The following is a 26440-nucleotide window of genomic DNA, read 5'->3' as shown; positions in this document are numbered from 1 at the left end:
ATCTTCTAAATGGGCACAGTTTAGGAGATATTTACATTGGATGCACCCGGCGATGTCACTGGCGCATGCGCTCTTAAGGTCTGGCAAACCAAGCCAGACATTCAGAGCACCGTGCCTGCCGAAACCGAGATCTACCGCACACATGCGTGGGAGTAACGTCATTGCGGCTCTGGCCACTCACACAGCCATAGTCTGACATCTGAAAGGAAGACCGGGGGAAGATGGAAGCCTGCATACTTGCACATTATGCAATTGTCTTACTGGGGAACGTTTTTTTTTTTTTACTGCAGTGGTTTACAATCGCTTTAAGTTCATTAATAGATATCTGTAAGTAAGGGCTTTGTGTTGACAGGCTTTGGGCTTGTGTTGATAGCTTCAGCTTGACATTATAACCAAAAAAAACTCTAGTGCAAATACTTCCCCCTACTAACCTAATATGATGTGCTGACATTCAAAGTGTACCCACAGTCCACCACAATAATTATAAATACAAACAGTACTGCACAATATTTCTATTTGTTCTTATATATGGTGAATACTACCAAACTGTACAAACTTATCAAACACAAATCATAGTGTAATTCACCCCTATTCTCAAATATATTAGGTGCCCAGAAAATCAAATGTCCAGTAAAAATGCACTATATACCACAGTCACGTGTCCTAGTGACATAAACGTGTAGGGAGGAGCCAGAAATGTTGTGCCGCAACCGAGAGGGAGCAGAATGCCATTTTGGGGAGGTACCAACAGGCTGTAATTTTAAAGGGAAATACATGCTGTAATCTCTGAAGTGCACCAGAACAGTGCACTAATCTATGCGAGTGGCATTTTAAATAAAGGTGGGAATACAGTGAGCACTAGTAGTATCATTATTTTGTGGGTGAATGGTGACATTACTCCCATAGGTGGCTAAGGATGAAGGTGGATTGATTTTCCAGAATTAGTTAAGGAGATACCAGTCAGCATTTACAGAGGTACATAGTTATTCATGTTGAAAAAAGACCATTTAGTTCAACCAATAAAAGAGAAAAAACAAATACAAACCCAAATACCCAATCCTATAGCCACAGTTAACTCTGGTTTACACCAGTGTGATTTTTCATGAAATTTGACCGTGCAAAAATCGCATGACAAGTCACACCCAATGCCTGACTAAGGGGTCCTGCGTTACCCCAAAACGTTGCACTCTCCTGTTTTGTGCTTTGATCATACTTCAATAAGCTGTTTGATCTGTGGTGTGCTGGAAAATATCTACACTGTGCCATTGTCAGCATTGAAACCCTTCAAATAGTTGCAACCCAAGTCTAACTGACTTTCAAAAGGTTCCTGCACCATTTTTTTGCGATTTCATTGCAACTTGCATTGACTGTTAAATTAAGTTGCAATGAAATCGGAGATCCAAATTGCACTGATCTGCGACTTTAAAGTTGAGCTGAAGTAGCGCGATTTCAATGCTGCACTAGTGTGAATCAGGGCTTAAAGGGGAAGGTGTAGTAGATCTGATTGAGTTTGGCTCAAATAAAGGAAGTGAGAAGAGAATACAATTGTAATGGTATTGGTATTGCATAGTGTATAAGAACACAAATTGCATGAAAATTTAACAACACAGTGTGACGTCACTACAGAGAAGATTTGAACAGTAAATGTGAAATAAGGACATGGACTGTGTTATATAGTGGATTTTTACAAATACTGGACTTTTGAGTTTATGGGCACCTAATATACTGCTCAATTTTTTTTAAAGGAAAACTTTGAAAACACATCAGATCTCAATATTGTGCCAGATATCTATACTGATATGGCTAGGTAATGTGTTAGGAACAAAAGAATGCCACATCGTTTGATGGAAATGAAAATTATCAACCTACAGAGGGCTAAATTCAAAGACACCCCGAAAATCAAAGTGGAAAAATGATGCAGCAGGCTTAAATTTCATTGCAGCAACTCAAAATGGTGCTCAGTAGTTTGTATGGCCCCCACGTGCTTGTATGAATGCCTGACAACGTCAGGGCATGCTTCTAATCAGACAACAGATGGTGTCCTGGGGTATTTCCCCCCAGATCTGGACCAGAGCATCACTGAGCTCCTGAACAGACTGAGGTGCAACCTGGCGGTGTTGGATGGACTGAAACATAATGTCCCAGACTTGTTTCATTGCATTTAGGTCAGGTGAGCATGGGGGCCATGTGTGCGGTAGACCTCGGTTTCGGCAGGCACGGTTCTCTGAATGTGGATATTGCCCTATATTTATATTATAAAACATAAATAATTATTTGTATATTAAATCAAATACATGACAGGTGTTCTTCGTTGTTTCCAAATCAAAGTTAATGAGGTATTTTCTGTTTTCTGTAGCCCTTTACTAAGTATTGTGTTCAATGTTTAGCCCACCGAAAAAAATTACTAGATGGAGCATTATTCTTTTCAGTTCTTGCATTCAAGGGGAGAAGTAAATTCCAATTGGCACCTGTCACTTGTCAGATAGCCCGCCCACATGAGCTTTCAGCTAGAATAGTTCACTGCATTCATTTCAAGCTGTCCTTTTCAGACACAGATCCCTTTGAGATCATTAAAATAAAGCCATTAATGCGTCACAATGTTCTAAAACTCTGTGACCTGGAGGAAGATATTGTCTCAGTATGATAATGGCTTTCTTATCATTTTATCTATATTTTGGTTATAATCTTTGGTGTATTCTAGTTAGGAAATTATGTGAATGAGTTCATCAGTATGAAAATATAATCCATATAAGCTACACATTCTGAAATGAGTCATTCTGCCTGACAAATATAATACTTCAGCTGAAATGCACTCATCTGAGATGCCACACAGTGACAGTTTCGATATTTCGAAATTAAAAATTAAAACCTATATTGTAATGTACAAACAGGTGCCACATTGATCATTGCTGCATATAGAAAAGTACCCATACACTATGCTAAAGTGCTCTGAATACATGGCCATTGGTAAGCTTACTGTAGGTGTACACCGTGCTTTGTTTAGAGATAGTCTTTTAATATACCGTAAGCCAGGGGTGCCCAACCAGTAGCCTGCGGAGCCCTCTGATGTGGCCCGCGACCTTCTGCGCTGGTATGGAATAGAATACTGTTATTAAAGGTATGTTTATTACTAAAATCAGTGTATTAATGGGCATATCTGTTCTGCAGTGGTTACTGGGCAGGTTTCAAACTAATCCGCACGTGCAGAACAGTGCACCTGCGGGTTACCTGCACTGAGCCATAGGCCCCTTTCACACGGTCACTCCGACCCAATTCGACCCTCCATTCACCTCTAAGGAGTAGCAGATGTAGATGGACTTGTGTCCGTTTACAAACGCCTACCTCCAATCCGATAAGCAAAAAAAAAGTAGGTTGGGCTCCCATCCACCTTCTTCGATCATTGTGGCTCGCTTAAGTGGCCCTTTTTCTTCAAAAGGTTGGGCACCCCTGCCGTAAGCAGAGTTAGATTTATGGATAACCATAGTTATCTAAGATAGTCAGGGTTCCAGGAGGTGGCACAACACCACCCATACATCATGATGCTGACTGTTATGTATCTCTGTATATAGTGTGACAGTGAGATTTGCTGCCACTGTGAAAATGTAGGAGAAAACACAAGATTTACATTAAGGCTCAATGAAAGGTTCCAGAATATTGTTTTCTGAGCAAAGAAAGCTGTGTTTTTTGTCTTTCTCTGAATCGTGTAAACCTTGATTTGGGGTGTGGAGCTTGAAGGTTACAACGTGTCTTGGGTGGGAATGAACCTTCAATCCTGTACTGGATGCCTGCAGTCTATGTGAGCACTCAAGTCTGCAGGGTCATTAAATACTCAAGCCTGAAGACACCTCAGGGATCCCAGTTTGGAGACACACGTCATATTGGAGATGGGAGATCCCAGCCAAGAGTCAAGGGACAGGAGGTCTCAACCAGGGGTCAGAGGTGCCCCAGCCAGGAAACAGAAGATAACTTCCCAGGAGTCAAATGGGCTCCTATCAGGGTGTCAGGAGAACCCCTTTCCAAGAGGGCAGGAATGGGCCGTGCAGCAGTGCTGAGTGAGCCAAGTGAAACGAGAGCTGGACAAAACAATCAACGGGACTGGTAAGGAGAACAGTGGTGCTGCTGACGAGGAGGCCAGGTGACTTGGTACTTTCAGTTGGCTTTTCATGTTAATGGTGGAAACTCCTGCGCCTGCAACTGATTTATAGGTGAACTGTTCTGTTCAAATAAAAGTGGGCTGCCACACCCTAGAATGCAGCTTTTTTTCTGGGTATTGACCCAATAAGGCAATACTGCTGCTTTTAAAAGTGGAGCCCATAATAGTCCTATTGTGGCCAGAAACATACATGTGGTACTGCGCAGAAGTGATATTATGGGGTTGGCTTTTACAAATGGCTTTCTCCAGCTGTATGAGAGCTTGGGCCTTGCCTTATATATCTCCTTCACACCTCCATTGAGCCTTCAACTCTCTCTTGGAAAAATTAGAGTATGTGTTGTATAGCCAAAACTCTTTGTAAACCCCTGCCAGGTAAATATTTCCCATGTGTGTTTCATTGGGTAAAGCTCCTTATATTTCCGGATGGTACAACTGGAAGTTAAAGAGAAGAAATCAGGAGATTTCCTTAAGCAATGCCCAGAACAAATAGAGGGGTGAATCCTCCCAATGGTAATTTAGACCGCAATTAAAACAGAAAGTCTAGCCCATTCTGACCAGCACTAAATATAAAAGGTTACACTTTAACAGATTGATGTCTAAGTTTGGCTATAAAAAACTCAATAACTGATGCTTTTCAGTTCAGGCATCTTGGCAACTTGATCCTTCTAGGCCCTCTAAAGCAGGGGGTCCAAACTTTTGAAACAAAGGGCCAGTTTACTGCCCTTAAAATTTAAGGGGGAGATGGACTGTGACCAGCGGGAGTAGAAAATTTGAGTGGTCAGTGGGATTAAAAAAAAACCACACCATTGGTGTCAGTGGGAGGAATCGTGCCCTATCATTGGTGTCGATGGAAGGAATATTGCTCCATCATTGGTGTCACTGGGATGAATAGTGTCCCATTGTTGGTGTCAGTGGGAGGAATAGTGCTCCATCATCAGTGTCAGTAGGAGGAATAGTGCCCCATCATTGGCTTCAGTGGGAGGAATAGTGCTTCATAATAGGTGTCAGTGGGAGAATTAGTTCCCCATCGCTGGTGTCAGTGGGAGGAATAGTGTCCCAAGGGCCGGATAAAGGCAAGCAAAGGGCCACATTTGGCCAACGGGCCTCAGTTTGGAGACCGCTGATCTAGTGGATAACAAGTCATACCTCTGGAGGCTGTAAGTTTTACTTTTTTTTGGGGGGGGGGGGTTGTGGAGTCCAAGTAATCTACATGACTAAAAATCATCAGACAAGATCCTAGGTCTTAGACGGCTGACTGTACAAAGGCCCATTGTTCTTGGAGACAGATCTGTTTGTGTAGTGGAAGTAATTCTAGAGGAAGAATAGTATTTTTGTAGCCAATATTGAAAGCGTTTAGTAACAGCTACGGCGCTAGCAGCCATCTGAAAGCATTATTTTGTTGTTTTATGGTCATTTTAAAGCTGATCATGTTTTGAAATCATTAACTGATAGGAAATGATTGAGCTAGGGGTGACCATAACTTTTTTTAGTATAAAATAAGTCAATGGAAGATTTTAGTATTTATTATTGCACCTGGGATACACTATAGAGAATTTGCAGTCCCCGCTTGAGTCAGCAGCCGTAAGGTGACTGTCAGTACAGAGTTTTCTCTATAGTGATGGATTTGTTATGGAGACAAAAACCGAGTCACTTCTTATCAATAGCATGTTCTCTGCTGCCATCTAATGGAGGAAATATATTACTGCAGCAAAATCCTAGCTTTTTAAAGGATATGTTCACCTTTTTGGGCAGAATTTCAGTTTTCATAATAAATAGAAGCGTTTTCCAATGCCATTTGTGGCCCCGCTATCCCAAAGTGCTTTTCTCTCACTTACCTTATCTACAGGAGGTTTATTTGTATTTTTAAAAAGGATTTTCAGATTTCATCACATCCTCAACTTTTTACTTCCTGAAGGTCCTCTCCCATAAGCCGTCACTTCCTTGTTGCGTCACAGAAATTAATGTGATAGGACGTGTTCACCACTCTGGACCACACCTTCCTCATTACAATACCACCTTCCACCCATTTCCTATACAATCTGATTGTACCATCTCCTTTGGATCTTCCATCAGCTATGCAGTACAAGGGCCTGTCTGATTTGATACAAATTGAATGAATTGTTCAGGTGTGTCCTCTATTCCATAGTTCTGGTAAATCTAAAAAAGATTGTACAATCTGATTGCATAGAGTATGGCCATCTTTATAGAATTTCTTAGGAGGGAGTGGACGGAGACACTCATTTGTCAGGCCCCGTTCACATCTCCACATAGCAAAAACGCACATTCACATTCACATTTGTTTTGGAGCTTTTTCACTTGGCGCACATTCAGGGGGTTTCAGCTGTATTGTCAGGAGCACAACTGTAAATAAAAAGGTACGACTCTTTAGCATTTATATTGGTTTTGATTAGGTTTTCCCCCCGCAGATGTACTGTAAACCACCTTTGATTGTCTCTGTAATACCTACATGAAGAAAAGCAGATAACTCCAGTGTGGGAACCTCACCTTTGACATCTCCCTTGAATGTCCCCACAAAATACAAGAAGCCAGTTATTCAAGCCTACAAGTGAATTATTCATTTTGTATTGCATTAGATATCTATCCTTATGTGTATAGTTATTATTTTCTTTTCCGTTACATTTAGTCATATTTACTTCTAAAAAAAAAAATGTTTTCTTCTTGTTGATTGCAGCGGTCATTCCATTGACAGACTCTGAACACAGGCTTCTTCCCTTGCACTTTGCTGTTGATCCTGGAAAGGACTGGGAGTGGGGAAAGGATGATAATGACAACATTAAGCTGGCCAGGTAATTGTGGCTCTAAATCTCAGCTTCATTCATTGCCTATTCATTTGAACAAAGAACCCTTTACAGGATCACTGCAAACTTACTGTTAAAGTTGATTTAATCAGTATCACATACAGGGATAAAATGTGTTTGTAGCAAGAAGCAGAATATTATCAGTTACAGGAACTATTCTCCAGTACAGACACTGCTTACAGAAAGAAATATGCACATATGGTTAATTACAGGATAACAGCAACCATCCACTTATTGAACTGGGAAATTAATTCAACATTGGCCACAATCATTTCTGGTCCAGAGGGAGTGAAGACAATTATGTGTCAAGATTGAAGGGCATTTGTACAATATCTGCATGTGAATGCAGGAAACAAACCGCAAACATATAATCACTAGTGTTCTGTGTAGTTTACCATTTATGGATTCAAAGTGGTTGTAAAAGATATATTTTTAATTATTATTATTTTTTTAATAAAATGTCTATACCTACCTGCTCTGTGCAATACAATTACAATACAAACAGTGGGACTGTGCCCCCCCCCCCCTCCGTCACTGGAGTTGATTGACAGGAGTGGCCATCAATCTGCCCAGGGAAGAGGGACAAAGCCAAGAGAGCTGCAGCTCACATGCATAGCGCTGGATCGCGATGAGGTTCAAGGAGGGTTAGGGGGCGAGTCTGTGACACAGAAGTTTTTTTTTCCCATAATGCATAGAATGCATTACGATAAAACATTACCATTAACCTTAACACTTTAAGGCTGGCCATACATGAGTAATCTTCTTTTCTTTTTTTTTTTCAACCAGTGGGTCAAATGAAAGAAAGACTCGATCCCCCCATCTGCACACTCGATGTGCATGGGGGAATCCCTCCCATTGTGCCATTGTATTCTGAGAGCATGGAGACCTGCCATCAGATTACACTAATCAGCACTGATCGGCAGAAAATAGGCTGGTTGTAAATTATACATATATACATACATGGATCGAAATTCAGCCGATCCCAGCTGAAAAGGCCTCATTTCAATCCACGTATGGCCATCTTAAGGCACCAGTAAATCAAATTTAAGGTTACATAGTTGGTCAGATTAAAAAGACACAAGTCCATCTAGTTCAACCATAGAGAAAAAAAAAATCAAAATAATATCAAACAATTCCATATACCCAATCCAAACCCAAGGTTTGGTTTTATAATATTCTATTTTAACTTCACAAATAAAAGAGTTAAAGGGGTTGTAAAGGTAAAAGTTTTTTCACATTAATGCATTCTATGCATTAAGGTGAAAAAACATTTGACAATACCGACTCCCCACCCCCGTTATACTTACCTGACCCCTCGAAAGTCCCACGCCGTTGAGCCTGCCCGTTGATTGGCTAAAGTGGATGTATTGAAAGCAGCGCAGCCATTGGCTGGCGCTGCTGTCAATCACATCCAATGACGCAGCGCGCCGGGGGGCCAGGCTGAGTGTCGGCTGCTATTGCCGCCGCTGTATCACGGGAGCGCGCCCACAATAACTCAACACCATACTCGCTCGCATGAAGGTGTTAAGTCCTTGCGGGGGGAGTCGAGACAGCGGCCGAGGGACCCCAGAAGACCAGGTTCAAGGCCACTCTGTGCAAAACAAGCTGCACAGTGGAGGTAAGTATAATATGTTTGTTATTTAAAAAATTATCTTTAGTGATCCTTTAATAAAGTGTACATTTGGGATTGGAAGACAATATATTGTAATTTAGAAGAAATTCTATTTGTGAGAGAAGTCATTATCAATCCAGCAGAATCACACTACATAATAGGGTCCTTAGGGGACAATGGCTGATGGGAAATCAGGAGCTCAGCTTTCATTTGAGTAACCAATATACATACATGTCCGATATGGCAAATTACATTCAGATATCAACTTTTTTTACATACATACATATCAGTGTTTCTGTATTGCAGTTTGCTTATGAAAATTAGCAAATGGGGAAGTTGGCTGTAGAAATCTGTCAGATTTCCATTTTTAATCTCCAATCAACATTTCATGAAGCTGTTATTATTACACCATACTTATTATTTACAGTGTTAAATGTTTCTTTTTATTATTACAGCATGCTACCATTTGTATAATATTTCCTACTGTGCTTATGTTATTCCTTCAACAGTTTGATTCTGTCCCTGGAGGCTAAACTGAACCTTCTGCACAGCTACATGAATGTAACCTGGATACGCATACCCTCTGAGACACGGGTAAACCTCCACTGATTCATCAACCCAGTACAAGTTCCTTTGCTGCTCTTTCCAGAATTGCTGTTAAGGAGGATCCGTCACTTTTAAATATTTTGGTTATTAATTGGAAGCAAGTAATTCCGTTTTCCAGACCCATACCTATATCCTTTTTCAGTTGGCCTACGGTGACATCCTTCTACCCGAGGCAGTTCTACATTAATGTAACATTTTATTTTCCTCATTAGTCCTAGCAAAGCCAAGGTGCTTAGGTAGATAACAAGTAATGCTGATGTAGAGCAGATCTGCGTCTCCTAATATGTACATTGTAAGCCTGACCCTCAGCTGTGACCCTTTTTGTGGAAATAGCTAGTGTCTGGTAAAAAAAAGTTTAATAGAAAGCGTAAATGTGTTGATAATTTTCTGTATATTTTGAGGGGTTCATTCAAATGTAGTGCTTTTAATGAACTTCAGTTCAGCCAGTCAAGTACATTTCAGGTTCTTTTGACCACTTTTTTTCAAAGGTAAAGTTCAAAAATGTCCAGGCTTCTGACTATCTGGACAGCGTAGTCCCCGAGTCTGTCTATGCAAAGGCCCACTACAATTAGACCCCTTTCACACTGACACGTTTTTACAGCGTTTTAGCGTTAAAAATAATGCTATTAAAATGCTCATAAAACGCTCTCCATGCATCTCACTGGACCCTTTCACACTGAGTCCTGCAAGCAGCATCTTTGGAGCAGCTTTTTGGCGCTGAAAAAACGCTCCAAAAACGCCCCTCTCTATTGAAATGAATTGAAAGCACTGTAAAAACACCTTACCCTTTCACACTGAGGCACTGCAAAAACGCCCTAAAACGTTAGGGTCTTAGCTGTGCGTTACCAACACATTGGGATTGCAGATGAGGCTTCACTCGAATAACGCTTGAAAAACGCTTGAAAAACGCCCCAGTGTGAAAGGGGCCTAAGTAACTCAGCCTTGTGACAGACCAACTGTTCAGCTTGGGGCTGCACAGGCTTCTGCCTAATTACAGTTTCTTAGGTGATAGCCTGGTCAGATAGGATTGCCTCTCTGTGGGGCTGGATGGTATGTTTTGCCAGCGTCTTCACACATGCTGCTCCTTCAACAGCTTGCCTCCAGGGGAATAAGCCCTGAACCGTAGACAGCCACTATACTAAAAAATACAAAAAAAAACTGTACAATCAGGATTCAGAATGCAGATTTACAGTATGTGGACACAAGGTTACAAAGCCTCTGGACTCCAGAACCCAATCCAGGTTTTATCTACCTTGGAGAAGACTGCAAAACCGTTTTCTCTACTCAGAACAGACATGCTGGAGCCCCTTGACTTACATACACGAGAACCCTGGTTTGCATCTAACACTTCTGACACTGTGGCAAGGAGCAGCACTGTCACAATATGTAGAGGTAAACAAAAAATGCATAGCGAAGAATCCCAATTTAAATGCCAATACCAAGACTATAAATGCCTAAATTGTGCATTTTCCTTTTGTCTAGATTGGAAAATGTTAAGAATAGTAATACAACCCTTCTTTCTATTTGACACTAGCCACTAGCCAATCAGTCCATTGATTTTGTCCTCTTATTGGTTGGTCAGGAGGTGTCTGCAGAGGTCATAATATGACAGACACACCAATTTTTTTTCAGACTGACCGTAATCACCTGGGTTTACTATGGGCTCTCTTTGGGTTGGCTATCAGAATCTCTTACAACTTATCTGCTGCTGGACTTGTTCTGCTAAGTTGTAATAATTCTCATAAATGTAAAAATTTTGTTGCTTATGATCAATACATGTTCTGTAAATATCCTGTCGAATTCCCCAAAACTTCAGAAAATTGGGACACTATCAAATCAAAGAGCACCTTACATGGTTGACAGTTCTAGCCTTACTTCTTCAATCTTCCACGCTTCACTATTGGTTAGCAAGTCAGCCAATCCTAATGGTGTACCTATAGTCAGACAAAACCACTGACCACAGAAGCCAGTATTTGAATACCAGAGCATCCTGATTTTATGGAGTCTTAGGAAAACACAACAAACTGAGGTTATTAAGTACAATTGATGTTTTACTTTAATCTCTCTATAGTTTTATTGCAAAGAGAACCTGTACTTTGCCCATCCAGAGCAAAGCAACAGGTTTGCTTTAATGCCGACTCCTGCAGCCACTTACATTATACCTACTTTTCCTTCACTCTCCCACTGCTCCATTCACCCACAGGCGCAAGGATAAGAAACTATGTATCTGCTACGAATTAATTCTGGGTTGAGGAGTCTCTACTGCTTGTCAATTGGCAGTTCAGGCACCCCTTGCTTTCACAGTAGAGCACAGGTGTCAAACTGGCTGCCCTCAAACTGTTGTGGAGCTACAATTCCCATCATGCCTCTGCCTGTGGAAGTCATGCTTGTAACTGTCAGCCTTGCAATACCTCATGGAACTTGTAGTTCTGCAACAGCTGGAGGGCCACCAGTTTGACACCTGTGCTCTACTGTGACAGCATGGGGTACCTGAGCTGCCAATTGACAAGCATTAGCGCTGTTGCATGCTGCCCTAATGCTGCAGTACATGTATGTTGTTTTGCTTTCTTGGTCAAAAGGAGCAGCAAGGGAGCAATGTGAAATCTGCAGTGGCCAGTTGCTTTTCAAGTGCAGATAAAAACAATATTGTGTTTAAAGACATAATTCAAGAAGTTTCATCAGTATCATTCCGTTTTAAAAATAGCGCTGTAGGAGAGAGTAGATAAATATCGGGTGAACTGATGAACAACACTTCAAAGAAATAAAGTACTCACCTTGTCATATGATAAAGGAGCCCACCAAGTGTTCACAATACTTCTCAGGTAAAACAATAAACAGACAGATCAGAAGTGTATCTTTATAATGATGTGGTTAGAGTATTTGTTATTCTTTCCAAAGACAGGACACTCTCATTGGCACAATCTGGAAATGGTCTTGTTACTGGTATCCCCCCTGGCATTGCAGTAAATATTTAGATTGTCCAGTTTGGCAGTCTTCAGCTTTCTTCAAATTACAAATGAAATGTTTATTGCTGCCAAGAAAGCAGGATTAGCCAATAAACAAAAGAAAAAGCTGCGCCACAAAAGTCTATTAGGTCACACTCAATAAAGATGTAATAAGTCCGTGGTTGATCAAATGGCACATATACGGTCACAGGTATTCTGATACAGTCCTTGCAATGGCAGCTCCTACGTTCCACACCACCCAGTGACACATATGCATAAAGTGACCCTCCACCGGAAAATGGAAAGCCGCTTACCGGAAGGCAAGCGGTTTGGGGCAGATGGCTATAACCCAGCCTAGGCCTTTAATCCTCGGATATTTCCACCAGGAAGCTCTCCGTCCCCTGAGCGTGATGTCTCAGCACCACCGTTAGAATGTAAATGAAAAAAGAGAGGCGCACATAGCGTGACTCTGTGACATACACTTTTATTTTAAAAAAGGTAAAATATATACTCACAAATTAGCATTTAAAATCTGCATAAACAGTAAATTGCCGGCCGGCATACAGGAGCCCTACTCCTTGTCGTGGTGACGTCACTGCGTGATCCTTCCAGACGCGTTTCGTCGCTATTGGACGTTGACCCCCATTGACAACGTCCAATAGCGACGAAACGCGTCTGGGAAGGATCACGCAGTGACGTCACCACGACAAGGAGTAGGGCTCCTGTATGCCGGCCGGCAATTTACTGTTTATGCAGATTTTAAACGCTCGTTTGTGAGTATATATTTTACCTTTTTTTAAATAAAAGTGTATGTCACAGAGTCACGCTATGTGTGCCTCTCTTTTTTCATTTACATTCTAACGGTGGTGCTGAGACATCACGCTCAGGGGACGGAGAGCTTCCTGGTGGAAATATCCGAGGATTAAAGGCCTAGGCTGGGTTATAGCCATCTGCCCCAAACCGCTTGCCTTCCGGTAAGCGGCTTTCCATTTTCCGGTGGAGGGTCACTTTATGCATATGTGTCACTGGGTGGTGTGGAACGTAGGAGCTGCCATTGCAAGGACTGTATCAGAATACCTGTGACCGTATATGTGCCATTTGATCAACCACGGACTTATTACATCTTTATTGAGTGTGACCTAATAGACTTTTGTGGCGCGGCTTTTTCTTTTGTTTATTTTGCTTTGTGTTTTCGCACGCCAGCTGCTGCCGGGGATTGGAGGGTTGGGGGGGGGGACACCAGCGCGTTTTTTTGTTGTTTAGGATTAGCCAATGTTTGGCAAAATTAATATCTTTATTCCTTTCATTTTAGGCTCCTCTGGCGCAACCAGAATCTCCAACAGCATCTGCAGGAGAAGACGTACAATCGCTGGCTGACTCTGTTGAATCCGATCGTGAATCAGTCTGTAGTAATTCCAACGTCAACAATGGAAAAAATGGGAAAGAAAAGGAAAAACAAAGAAAAGAGAAGGAAAAAAATAGAACTGATTCTGTGGCAAACAAACTGGGAAGCCTCAGCAAAACATTAGGCATAAAGCTTAAAAAGAACATGGGAGGTCTTGGCGGTCTAGTGCATGGAAAGATTAACAGAGCTAATTCAGGCAATGGAAAAAATGGAGATTCCACTGAAAAATCCAAGAAGTCAAAATCTCGAAAAGGGAGCAAGGAAGAATCCGGTCAGTCTGCTAGCACGTCGCCTTCAGAAAAAACTACCCCATCACCCACAGATAAAGCTAGCATCTCTCCCATTGAAAAACTCACAAACAAATCATTATTAGACAATAAGTCAGACCCTTGGAAGTATAGCACAGATGTTAAACTCAGCCTTAATATATTAAGAGCTGCCATGCAAGGGGAGCGCAAGTTTATTTTTGCAGGCCTCCTTCTAACCAGTCACCGGCATCAATTTCATGAAGAGATGATTGGTTTTTATTTGACCAGTGCCCAGGAAAGATTTAATGCTGAGCAGGAGCAAAAGAGGAAGGAAGCTGAAAAGAAAGCTGTCCTCAATGGGTCATCTTGTAGGAAACTAGACCAGGAGGGATTTGTCAAAGAAAAACTGGACACATCTCCTCAGGACAGGTCGTCCCCAGTCTTGCCTCAAAGCCATACCACGCCACTAGTTCTAAAATTAAAGGATCGATCTAGCCCCACACCTGCATCCTATCCCTCACCCAGCAATGGTGCTAAGAAAAGTGGTCCTGTACCAGTATCTGCTCATTATAGCCATACACCACCAGTCCAAAGGCAAAGTGTTATCCATCTACATGATGTCAGCTCCAAGTCATCAAGCTTCCAAGATGATCCTTACAAGCCATTGGTTGGCTCATTAAAGACATGTGCAACATATCCCCAACAGAACCGCTCCTTGTCTTCGCAGAGCTACAGCCCAGCTCGAATATCGGGCATCCGCACAGTGAACACAGTGGAATCCCTTTCATATGAAAAACCAACAGAACATAAATCTCAAACATACACAAATGGTTTTAACTCTACTGACATTAGAGACTGCTTGGAGTACGCTGATGAGGAGTCTCCTCAAACGTGGTTGAACAATGATAAAAACAGCAGAGTCAGGAATACGGGCTGCCCTATATACTCGCTCCACCAGAGCAGGTGTAAGAAAGAGAACTGCTCTTTCTATGGACGCCCCGAGACTGAAAATTTCTGTTCTTACTGCTTCAAAGAAGAGCTGAAACGACGTGATCGGGAAAATAAAGTGCACAGGCACTGAATTTATTTGATGGGTTCTGACCTCTTAGAAATATAATTTTTTACATGCAAAAATTAAATACTAAAATCACTTTAATTGCAATGGAACAAAATAGCCAAAATCAGAGCGAGCAAGGGAGAAATGATAGTGCTGCTTGTTGTTATACAGGTCGAGATTTTATCTGACAGCTTTGTTTGAGGAGGGAGGAAAAAACTTTTTTAGATTTCTTTTTCTCTAAGTACATTTCATATGTTTGAGCTGGAAGGTTGATCATGTCACAGTCAGTGCTATGTATGACTTAACTACTAAGGTGCCTGATTTTCCTTTTTATTTTTTTCTTTGCTATCACTCAGGTAAGTAAGAAGGATCATTAAAGAGGTCCTGTCATCAAAACACTTTATGCAGCCATTTTGTTTGCTTACCAATATTCACCCCATAAGCTTATGTGAAAATCAAAACATCACTAAGGACAAGCACACATGGAAATACATTTTAAGTCTGACCAATATTGCTATCCTTGTTGTTCCATAATCTGTAATTGGCAATTAATAGTGTACTTTTAATGCAAAAGAAAAAAAAAATATTCCCCTCCCTTTTCCCGAGCCTCTGTGGAAAAAGCCTCTTTACCTTGGTGCAGAAGAAAGCACCCTGTACACTGTTCGGGTCTCAGTATTTATAAGCTCCTATTAGAATAAGTGAATACATTTGAATATGGGGCCTGGTCATATAGAATAATGAGCATGTGCCCAGGTGATGACAGGGAGCCCAGGTGAAGTGGTCACACCATATAAGTATGTGTCGTAATCTGAAAAGAGAAATTAAGCTGGTAAACATTGCATCAGACCTACACAGGCCTGGCAGCGGTCAGGATGAGTTATTTCCTTAGAAAGTAATGTCTAGTGGCAGGGATGGGAGATAGGATTCATCTTGCTTGTGTTAAAACGTACGTATCCTTTAAATTTGACAAAAGTACAGTGAAAAGATGATGAAAAACTGAAAGATGAAAGATTTGTCCCAACATTGTGAACATTTTTGAATGACCTTTCACTTGGTCTCAGTCACAGCCTAACTCAGACATTACCGAATTATTACTAGCAATGAGAAAATACTTTTCTTTGCTAGTGAAAATTGGGAAATGTATAGCCAACCTTATGAATGAGAACCAGTGTGTTTCACTAGTATGCGCTCAACTTACAGCTTGCATTCACATGATTGTTTTTTAGCTACTAAATGGCTGCTTTACTGTGTGCCGATGATGGGTCCGGTTTAGGTTTTGTACAGCTGAAGTACCTTTAATGCACTTTGGCTATCATATTTGTCTTGATGTATTAGAATATTAATATATACGTTTTTACTAACTTTTTTAGGCTCTGTTGCTTTATGTGTATTTTCCATCAACATTTTGTAATTAATGTGTATGTGATGCATCTCAGCAACAGATTGAAGAACTTAGCGTAATGTCTAAATTGTAGGATGACTAAAGTCTAAAGCCATTGTAGACAAGAATTACCACCAGGATCTGTTTGGAAAGATTGTGGTGTGTTTCATAAATAATGGAGGGAAGCTACGTATTGCGTCCTGTACTGTGATGATATTTATACAAACATTGTCTTTCAATTTTTAGTAATGCTTTTATGTCTGCGGGCGCTTCTTGTAACTCTTTCAGATTTGATTTTACACCTTGTATGGCGCTGTCTGTTCATTACAAATAATAACTAAAATCATTTCCACAAGCTCTATGGAATCAGATGGTATTTTGCTGGAGGTCCTTTTGTTTGGCATTGGCTGCTTCCCAACATTTTTTTTTTTATAACCCATTGTCTGCTATTACATTTTTTAACCAGAAAACCTCTACTGTGTGTTTTTTTGATTTAGGCTGTCTTTAATGGGGACCAGCTTTTTCCGACCTGATAGGTAAGCTCCCCCTGCTAATATCCATATGTCCAATCAGAATGTCCTTAACGGCCATTGAGGCAGTCTCCTTGGACAACAGAATGGCAGTTTGCAAGGCATTAGGTCAAAAAACAATCCCCAGTAAGAAAGGGAAATTTCTCAGAGAGGCACACAGAGGGTTGTTTTGTGTCTCATAAAGGAATAGCAGACATCTTGACATGTCTGTTCTCAGAAGTCTTCTTTTCAACGTGTGAAACAGAGTACAGGTTTTAAACAAGGCTTTTGAATTTGGGTTTTTTAAAGTTTTCAAAATTCAGTAGGTAGTCATAGATCTATTTATCTGAGGTCTTAAAAACAAAACAACTATACTCCAAAATAGCTTACTTGAAGACTATGGTGGTCCTGTGAAGTTGTTTAGAAGGACTTGCTAGCAAAGGACATTTGACTTTAACCATATGGTTTAGTTAGCAATTTGCATTGTAAAAGGCTATCATAACTTTCCCTTTGGACATATAATGTAGCATCTGAATATATACTTTCGGTTAATTCATATTAAAAGGAGTTACAGTCAATAATTTAAAATGAGCAGAGGCACACATAGCCATTGTAGTGTCATTTATTGTTTATCAAAACTATTGGGAGTTTTACTTGAAGCCTAATATAAAACACAGTCTAGCTCCACTTAAGGTATATTGTCTGTACATTGTAGCATTAGATTAAACAAACATAAGACCCCAATATACATCTTTATACAATGTTTGATACGGTATGCCTTTTCCTAACCCTGTTCCTACTTCCTTCTGGCCGTAGTGTTTTTTTAAAAGATTTATTTATAAAAATACTGATAACCAGAATACAGAAATACAAATTTAATCCCCTTATAACAAAAATAAAGTAAGCATTTCACATGATCATAATATCTTAATACTACAGACAATAAAGTTAAGTCACTTGTGAAATGTCCTCTATATATTAAAAAAAAAAGTGTTACCAGTCAAATGTGCTTTGTTTAGGCAGTTAGGTCTATAGATATAAAGGCAATGGTGTACATATACTTAAAACACTACATTGGTTTAGCTGACACTTTATTATTATTATTATACTTAAAGTGAATGTGTACCTAGGCAATGCATAATTAAGTAAATAACATATTCTGAACAAACAGTAAATGTAATTTCAGGCTCTTTAAAATCTATATAGGCATTGATGAGAAGTTCATCTTCAAAGTTTACAATAGAGGCACTAAAATCACAACTCCTTTCTCCTTACTTTCCACTGAGAGGAGAATATTGACAGCATGTACCCTTGAATTGTATACACATAGTGGATGTTTCTAAGCTTCTAAAACAGACTGAAACACAAATTTACAGTCTTTGTTGTGACCTTTGAAGAGTTTTGAGAATTAATTACGCAGTACGGTCAGGTACAATTTTTTTTTCAAGACATTTTACTGCTTGTTAGGAATATGTAAATACTTAGGGCCAGATCCACGTAGCGGATCGTAATTCTAGTCCGGCGTAGCGTATCGTAGTAACGCTACGCCGCCGCAACTTTGAGAGGCAAGTGCTGTATTCACAAAGCACTTGCCTCTAAAGTTACGGCGGCGTATCGTAAATCTGCCGGTGTAAGGGCGCGGAATTCAAATGTTAAAGATGTGGGCGTGTTTTATGTTCATTTTACTTGACCCAACGTAAATTAAGTTTTTTTTTTAACGGCGCATGCACCGTCCGTGGGGGTATCCCAGTGCGCATGCTCCAAATTAACCCGCAACAAGCCAATGCTTTCGACGTGAACGTAATTCTACGCAAAGCCCTATTCGCGAACGACTTACGCAAATGACATAACATTTTCAAAATTCGACGCGTACGTTTGTGGATTCGCGTATCTAGCTAATTTGCATACTCAATGCGGAATTTGACGGAAGCGCCACCTAGCGGCCAGCGTAAATATGCACCTTAGATCCGACGGCGTACTAAGACGTACGCCAGTCGGATCTAGCCCAGCTTCAGGCGTATCTTGTTTTGTGGATACAAAACAAGGATACGCCGGAGCAAACTAGAAGTTACGCGGCGTATCAATAGATACGCCAGCGTAACTTCTTTGTGGATCTGGCCCTTTATGTCTATCGTCTGTCCATGTTAAAAAGCAAGTCCACCCAAAACTGGCATTTTAGCTTTGTCAAGATCTATGTGCTTGAGTTTCTGGTTCTGCACATCTGATGTGGCCTTTGTCAGGCCTCGTACACACGACAGAGAAACTCGACGTGCTTGGCACGTCGAGTTCCTCGTCTCGTTTTGGGATGAAGCCGCCGAAGAGCTCGGCGGGCCGCCTTCTCCTATAGAACAACGCGGCCAACGAGAAAATAGAGAACATGTTCTCTATTTTCTCGTCGAGCTCCTCGGCGGCTCCATCGAGCCAAAACTGTACAGACGACAGAGATTCTCGGCAGAATCCGGGTTTTGACCGAGTTTCTCGGCGAATTCTGCCGAGAATCTCTGTCGTGTGTACGAGGCCTGAGAGTTCTCACTTTACCTGTTGGATGATTTTGTAAAATGCAACAGGAGTCCCTGCATCATCATAGGTGGACAGGAACAGGGTCAGATGTCACAGTTAGCATATCAAAACTTATAAGAAGCCAGGGGGTGACTACACCATTGAGGTTCTACCCAAAACTAAATGATATATTTTGGTTGAACTGACCCTTTAGATCATTTAAATTTCTTGCAGCTGGTTTGGATTGGAGTATTGTGAAAAAAAATATTTAACTGGTTTTCCATTCCATTTTCCAGTAAGTAAGCAGATTTTTCCCCTCTTTGCTCTGGGGGATCAATAGACCTTTGGAACAAAATGACATATTAGCATATCATAATCCTCTAGCTTAGAGCCAATAAAAAGAATGGAGCCTTGGTTATGTTGTATAAAGGTAATCATGGTCATTTACTATGAAAATGTTTTGGCATAGAAGATTTTTCAGCCTTACACATGTGCCCCTTTGCTGATTTTTTTTGCATATATCCTATAATTGTATTGTGAATGTTTAGATCTGAACTCTAGTGCAGCTGGTGATGCCACCAGTTAAAGAATGTAACACACAAAGGTAAGGACCCCTGTAAATATGTCTGCGCCGCAACAATAAATTTACTGAAAAAACCTTTGTTACAAATAACAGTCAATTTATACCAGCCTTTCCTAATCTTTTTAACGTGTAAGAACCCTTGAAATACCTTTCTGGTCTCATGGAACCCCTGCTAATTATTACTATATCTAGAGATTACAGTACATCAATGTGGTGGTCAAATGGAATAATACTCCTTACATTTAAGGTTGGTAGGAAAAATCTCTCATTACAAATAGTTATAAAAAGATCATTGGTGTCAGTAGTTCCTCATCTGAAATCCCTAACAACTTCTGGAGGAACCCCAGGGTTCCACAGAACCCTGGTTAGGAAATCCTGCTATACATATTGATAGCATCCATCAATTGAAGCACACAACATAAAAACACCTGCCACCAATCCTTCATAAATAGGGGAACTCGTATTGAGCCCTAAGTTGAACAGACCAAATCCGTTCACAAGAATAATGAACTTCATGTGCACAACAATGCAAATAGAATAAATGCAATGCAGTTGAAAACAAGGTTCAAACATGGGTGCAAAAATGGGAAATATACAATGATAAAACCCAAATGCCCAATAATGGGACGGAAAGAATACTAGAATGCATAAAGCAGTAAGATGGACCTGTGGATGTAGGAGACACAGCACATCCTAGATCAATCCACATTATCAGGAAAGAAAAGAAAGAACCGGTGCCACCTGGACCAGCTTACAATTGTATTACATTAATTTAGAGCTACACGATTCTGGATAAAATGAGAATCAGATTTTTTTGGGCTTAGAATGAAAATCACGGTTCTTGGTGTAACATCATCTCTCACATTACACAACATTTTTTTTATTAATCAAAGTGTATTTTTACCCAACAAATTGCTTTTGAAAGACCGCTGTGCAAATACAGTGTGACATAAAATATTGCAACGACTACCATTTTCTCTGCTAAAAAAAATCTATATAATGTTTGGGGGTTTCTATTTTTTTTTTTTTTTTTTTAAGATTAATCGTGCAGCTCTACATTATATTTGCAGTGTTGTATAATAATGAAGGACTGGTAGTATGGCAGTTGGGGTTTTAGGGTGTTTTTATATTGTCAGATTATTCAAAGGATTCTATGAATATATTCTGACTCCGATTGTTGTGAAGCGATTTATCCCTTGTGAGACCTCTATGCCTGGCCTGTATAAGATATAATAATCAAGGAGGACAATCCTTATCAGATAGCTGAACTCACCAAATACCATTTTCATCCACAGAGGTGCTTTATTCTGAACATAAGGTTACAGCAGATGACAGGATACAACAGATGAATAGGTTGTGGTATTTATGCGGTCAAAAGATGATATTGTCTGTAGCTTACTATGCGGAATACATGTGTCCTGCTACATGTGGCCTGTTGGCTGCATCCATGACACAGGAAGTACAATCACAGGAAGAAGGGTGGAGCATTACATACAAAGGAAATGTGTCATAACATCAGGGAAAGCGAACATGGAAAAACAAGTACATTACCACAAAGGATCACTAGATGGCAGTATGTGAACTAAATAAACGTCCATTGAAAAATGGTTCAGGGACACAATCTATATAAATTTGATGCCCCATTGGGGCAGCACAGAATATCTACACTGATTGTTATTAGTAGTATAGGCTTTTTCATTTAATTTATTCTTGCAGTGGGGACATTTGTTTATAAGGGTTCTTATCTTTGTGTGTTTAGTGTCTTATATTGGTGGCTCCCTTTCTCCACACCCAGTGCTGCTGGTTTGGTACAGTTAAAGCATGCTAAAAAAAAAAACGATATTTACTCAACTTCTGTTCCAGGGATCCATTTCTGTCATACAGCAAGCAGTGGATCTTTATGCCGCGTACACACGGTCGTTTTTCGGCATGAAAAAAATGAAATTTTCAGAATGCCCAAAAAACGAAGTTTTTCCAACTTCATCATTAAAAACGATGTTGCCCACACACCATCGTTTTTGAAAAATGATGAACAAAGCGCGGTGACGTACGACGGCACTCTGAAGGGGAAGTTCTATTCGCCTTTGGGCTGCTTTTAGCTGATTCCGTGTTAGAAAAAAACGATTCGCGCTTTTTTGTCTGTTACAGCGTGATGAATGGTAGTTTTACCAGAACGAGCGCTCCCGTCTCATAACTCGCTTCTGGGCATGCACGGGTTTAAAACATAATTTTAGCCCACACACGATCATTTTTTACAACCCGAAAAACGACATTAAAAAATGCAGCATGTTCGAATTTTTTTCAGAAGCCGAAAAACGATGTGAAGCCCACACACGATGATTTTAAATTACGTTTTTAAAAATGTCATTTTTTTTCATGCCGAAAAACGACCATGTGTACGCTTTCCCCAGCCAGAAATGACCAATAACTTTAATTTTTAATTTTAATACAGTGCTCTTTACAACATGCGTTCACAAGTAATAATGTTCTCATAGGGTACCTCTGACATATTCAATGGGTAATTTATCTATTCTGTTATAATAATAGTTTAGTTCTAGCAGTAACACAAATAAACTTATACACAACATTAATATAGGCATTCAATATCAATCTTTCCAAGCATGGGTAGGGGTTACTGACGATGATTGTACTTTTTTAGGGAGGGTCTCAGAGAAATGTATACACATCACAGTACTCTAATTACCTGTTATGCCCCGTACACACAAGCGGGTTTTCCGACGGGAAAACTGCAAGGAGAGCTTTTGGCCGGGAATCCCGGCCATGTGTATGCTACCTCGCAGTTTTTCCGAAGGGAAAACTGCCAAAAACCATCAAACAAAAAGAGAGAACCTGCTCTCTTTTTTTCCGCTGAGATTCCCGACTGACTTTTTCCCGTCGGAAAACCCAGCCGTGTGTATGAGAAAACCCGCGTTTTTTGGCAGTTTTCCCATTGGAAAAGCTCCAATGGAGCATACACACAGTCGGAATTCCTGAGGAATCCCGCTTGTGTGTACGAGGCATTACAATATATTACATAATACAGAACATATTAGAATCACTGCCCCACAGTACGTACATTTTTACAAGGATTTCTAGGAGTGTTCATTGGTGGCTTTTTATGTTGAGTAATGTATAGGTTAGGTTCTATTCCTCAGTTATGCTGTGATAATACACATAAGGTTAAGTTCACTAATATTTAGTCATGTGACTGTAATTTTCAAATCTCATTGGACTAAAAAGTAATCATTGCTTTCTTGATAATAATGATCCTTATCCTGGTGTGTTATCTTTGTTAATTCTGCCTGGTCTGATTTCCTTAAAACTGGAGCAGCTGCTCTGAACAAATATCAGATTCCATATTAATTCAAAATAATACTTGATTTTTTTGTTTGTTTGTAATAGCTCTACAGTATTCAATATGCATTGGGCTTTATGTAACAATCGCCACAAATGAATATGTTGTACTTCTTTTTCTTTTAAATGTTTGTCTTTAATTGTAATTTAATGCAATCTTACTGAAAGCCAGGAAAAAAATGAACTGTGTTGCTGTCTGACAGGCTTTTGAAGATTTTCAAGTTATGATCTGAGCTGTTTTTTTTTTTTATGTTTTTTTTTTCCTCCTATAGGTACGTGACTTAATTTGCAAATTGCACAAAAACTGTAAAGGTCTGTGAATTATATTGATGTGCGCTAACACTTTCCTGTATAATAAGAGTCGCTATGCAAATGTTTACCTTATATACTGCCAGCTGTGTGAGATACAGTATTGTAGAAGGGATTTTTGTTTCTTTTTTGTTACTATTATATTAAGTACATTGAATGTGAAATGGGAATGCATTATTCACTGATTGGGCTATGCTGAGGAATATCTGTGTACACTTACTGAATGCAGTTAGCAGTTAAAAGATAGACCATGTTGAGGCTTCTTCAATTTCTGAGGATATGCTAAACATGACTTTCTGATGGGTTCAACAGACATAATATGGGCTTATTTAATTATGTAGTGCAAAGGGGAATGCTGTGGATTAAGCCTGAGCAATGAGTCATGTGGGTACAGTAATAAAACAGGATCTGCCTTTGGTTTCTTTGGGTTACTATAAGCTATTACTCTTCGTCCCATGTAATGAAAAGGAAGCCTGTAAATTGTACACTATCCCCCTGTCCTTTTAGTCATACACCTAATATAAGGGAGTTCCTCGTCTTGTCACAGTGCAATTCAATTTCCCTTCACAGGGTGTCAAAATAATACAAGATGACCTTTACATTGTTATGGGAAATCACAGCACATAGGGAGATTGGGGCACAGGCCCACTGGGGCACATTGCTCACACTGAGAATTTTAAGTAGAGCCTAAAGGTCAAGTAGGATTCACTTTATCCACCCTCTTTGATTTGTATGTGTCTTACATATATTCAGAGATAAGGAAATTGGAAAAAAAATCATATGTATATGCATATATACAATTATGTAACATTATGTATAAATACATCATAAACATTTCTAAATCTTGACAAAGGATAATTCATTGTATTACACAATGGCCTCCATTATGATAACACATGAACCCCATTGAGTGGACAGAACCAATATAGAGTAAATAAAAATATGACTTATGAGTACATGATGTACAGTATCTGACAAAATTAAGTACACCCCTCACATTTTTGAATATTTTATTTTATGTTTTCATGTGACAACACTAAACAAATTACAGTAGTTTGTGTAGTAGTGAGTGTACAGCTTGTATAACAGTGTAAATTTGCTGTCCCCTCAAAATAACTCAACACACAGCCACTAATGTCTAAACCTCTGGCAACAAAAGTGAGTACACACCTAAGTTAAAATGTCCAAATTGGGTCCAGTTAGTGTTACAAGGTCTCAGGTGTGAATGGGGAGCAGGTGTGTTAAATTTGGTGTTATCGCTCTCACTCTCTCATACTGGTCACTGGAAGTTCAACATGGCACCTCTTGGCAAAGAACTCTCTGAGGATCTAAAAAAAAAGGATTGTTGCTCTACATAAAGATGGCCTAGACTATAAGAAGATTGCCAAGACCCTGAAACTACCAGAGGTTGTCTTTGGGAAATAGATGTGTGAGTGCTGCCAGCATTGCTGCAGAGGTTAAAGGGGTCAGCCTGTCAGTGCTCAGACCATATGCTGCACACTGCATCAAATTGGTCTGTATGGCTTGCATCCTAGAAGGAAGCCTCTTCTAAAGATGATGCACAAGAAACCTGCAAACGGTTTGCTGAAGACAAGCAGACTAAGGACATGGGTTACTGGAACCATGTCCTGTGGTCTGATGAGACCAAGATGAACTTATTTGGTTCAGTTGGTGTCAAGCGTGTGTGGCGGCAACCAGCTGAGGAGTACAAAGACAAGTGTGTCTTGTTTACAGTCAAGCATGGTGGTGGGAGCGTCATGGTCTGGGGCTGCATCAGTGCTGTCAGCACTGGGGAGCTACAGTTCATTGAGGGAACCATGAATGCCAACATGTGCTGTGACATACTAAAGCAGAGCATGATCCCCTCCCTTCGGAGACTGGGCCACAGGGCAGTATTCCAACATGATAACGACCTCAAACACACCTCCAAGATGACCACTGCCTTGCTAAAGAAGCTGAGGGTAAAGGTGATGGACTGGCCAAGCATGTCTCCAGACCTAAACCCTATTGAGCATCTGTGGGGCAACCTCAAACAGAAGGTGGAAGAGCGCAAGGTCTCTAACATTCACCAGCTCAGGGATGTCATCATGGAGGAGTGGAAGAGGACTCCAGTGGCAACCTGTGAAGCTCTGGTGAATTCCATGCCCAAGAGGGTTAAGGCAGTGCTGGAAAATAATGGTGGCCACACAAAATATTGACATTTTGGCCCCAATTTGGACATTTTCACTTGCCAGCGGTTTGGACTTTAATGGCTATGGGTTAAGGAATTTAGAGGGGACAGCAAATGTACACTGTTATATAAGCTGTACACTCACTACTTTACATTCTTCAGTGTTGTCACATGAAAAGATATATTAAAATATTTACAAAAATTTGAGGGGTGTACTCACCTTTGTGAGAACCTGTAATTATATTTAATGTGACTTTCATAAACCCAGTAGCTTGTTTATAGAAAACTCGTTTTTTATTTTTCGTTTGGGCAGCGGGCTGAAACCAACAGATTCTAATATACTTTTGTGAAAGTTGAATTTTGCTGTTTGTTAGTTCACTTTGCTCACTGACTTAATAAAACAGCCCATGAGTCTGTCTCCCTGCTATGTGTTTTATATGAATGTAGCTCTAAAGCTGTAATTGTAGAACTGTACTGCTTTAAATATGACTGCTCTTTTAGAAAATATAATACATGTGCACTTGTCCCAGTGGCCTCTGAAAACATTTCACTGATAAAAAGCCCTGTTTCCAAAAATACTGAGAGCACCCTCCTGACTTTGAGTACTTACTGCTGTGCGCTAGAAACTTGACATGATTTCTCATTCAGCCCAATGCAGATCAAGTCTTCCATCTTCAAGCAGTACCCTCTACTAATGGCTAGAAAGTTTGTTTGAAGCATAGACGGTTGCAAGCACAGACAGTTCATACTGCTGTAAACAGGATTTAGCCCAGGTTCACACGAGAGTGAA

General features: G+C 40.2%; 1 protein-coding gene across 1 annotated transcript in view; it reads left to right on the top strand.

The window, feature by feature from the left end:
* OTUD7A (OTU deubiquitinase 7A) overlaps nt 1-16581 on the top strand; it is a 220696-nt gene extending 204115 nt beyond the window's left edge. The window contains exons 11-13 of the mRNA XM_040342822.1: nt 6846-6960; nt 9094-9178; nt 13448-16581. Coding sequence (XP_040198756.1) covers nt 6846-6960; nt 9094-9178; nt 13448-14869 — 1622 coding nt within the window. The 3' untranslated portion in view covers nt 14870-16581. The remainder of the gene's footprint in view (nt 1-6845; nt 6961-9093; nt 9179-13447) is intronic.
* Nucleotides 16582-26440: the final 9859 nt, after the last annotated feature.

This window comes from Rana temporaria, chromosome 3 (assembly GCF_905171775.1).
Source record: "Rana temporaria chromosome 3, aRanTem1.1, whole genome shotgun sequence".
Taxonomy (NCBI): domain Eukaryota; kingdom Metazoa; phylum Chordata; class Amphibia; order Anura; family Ranidae; genus Rana; species Rana temporaria.
Note: the sequence above shows the minus strand (reverse complement) of the source record. Positions and strands in the feature narration are given on the sequence as shown.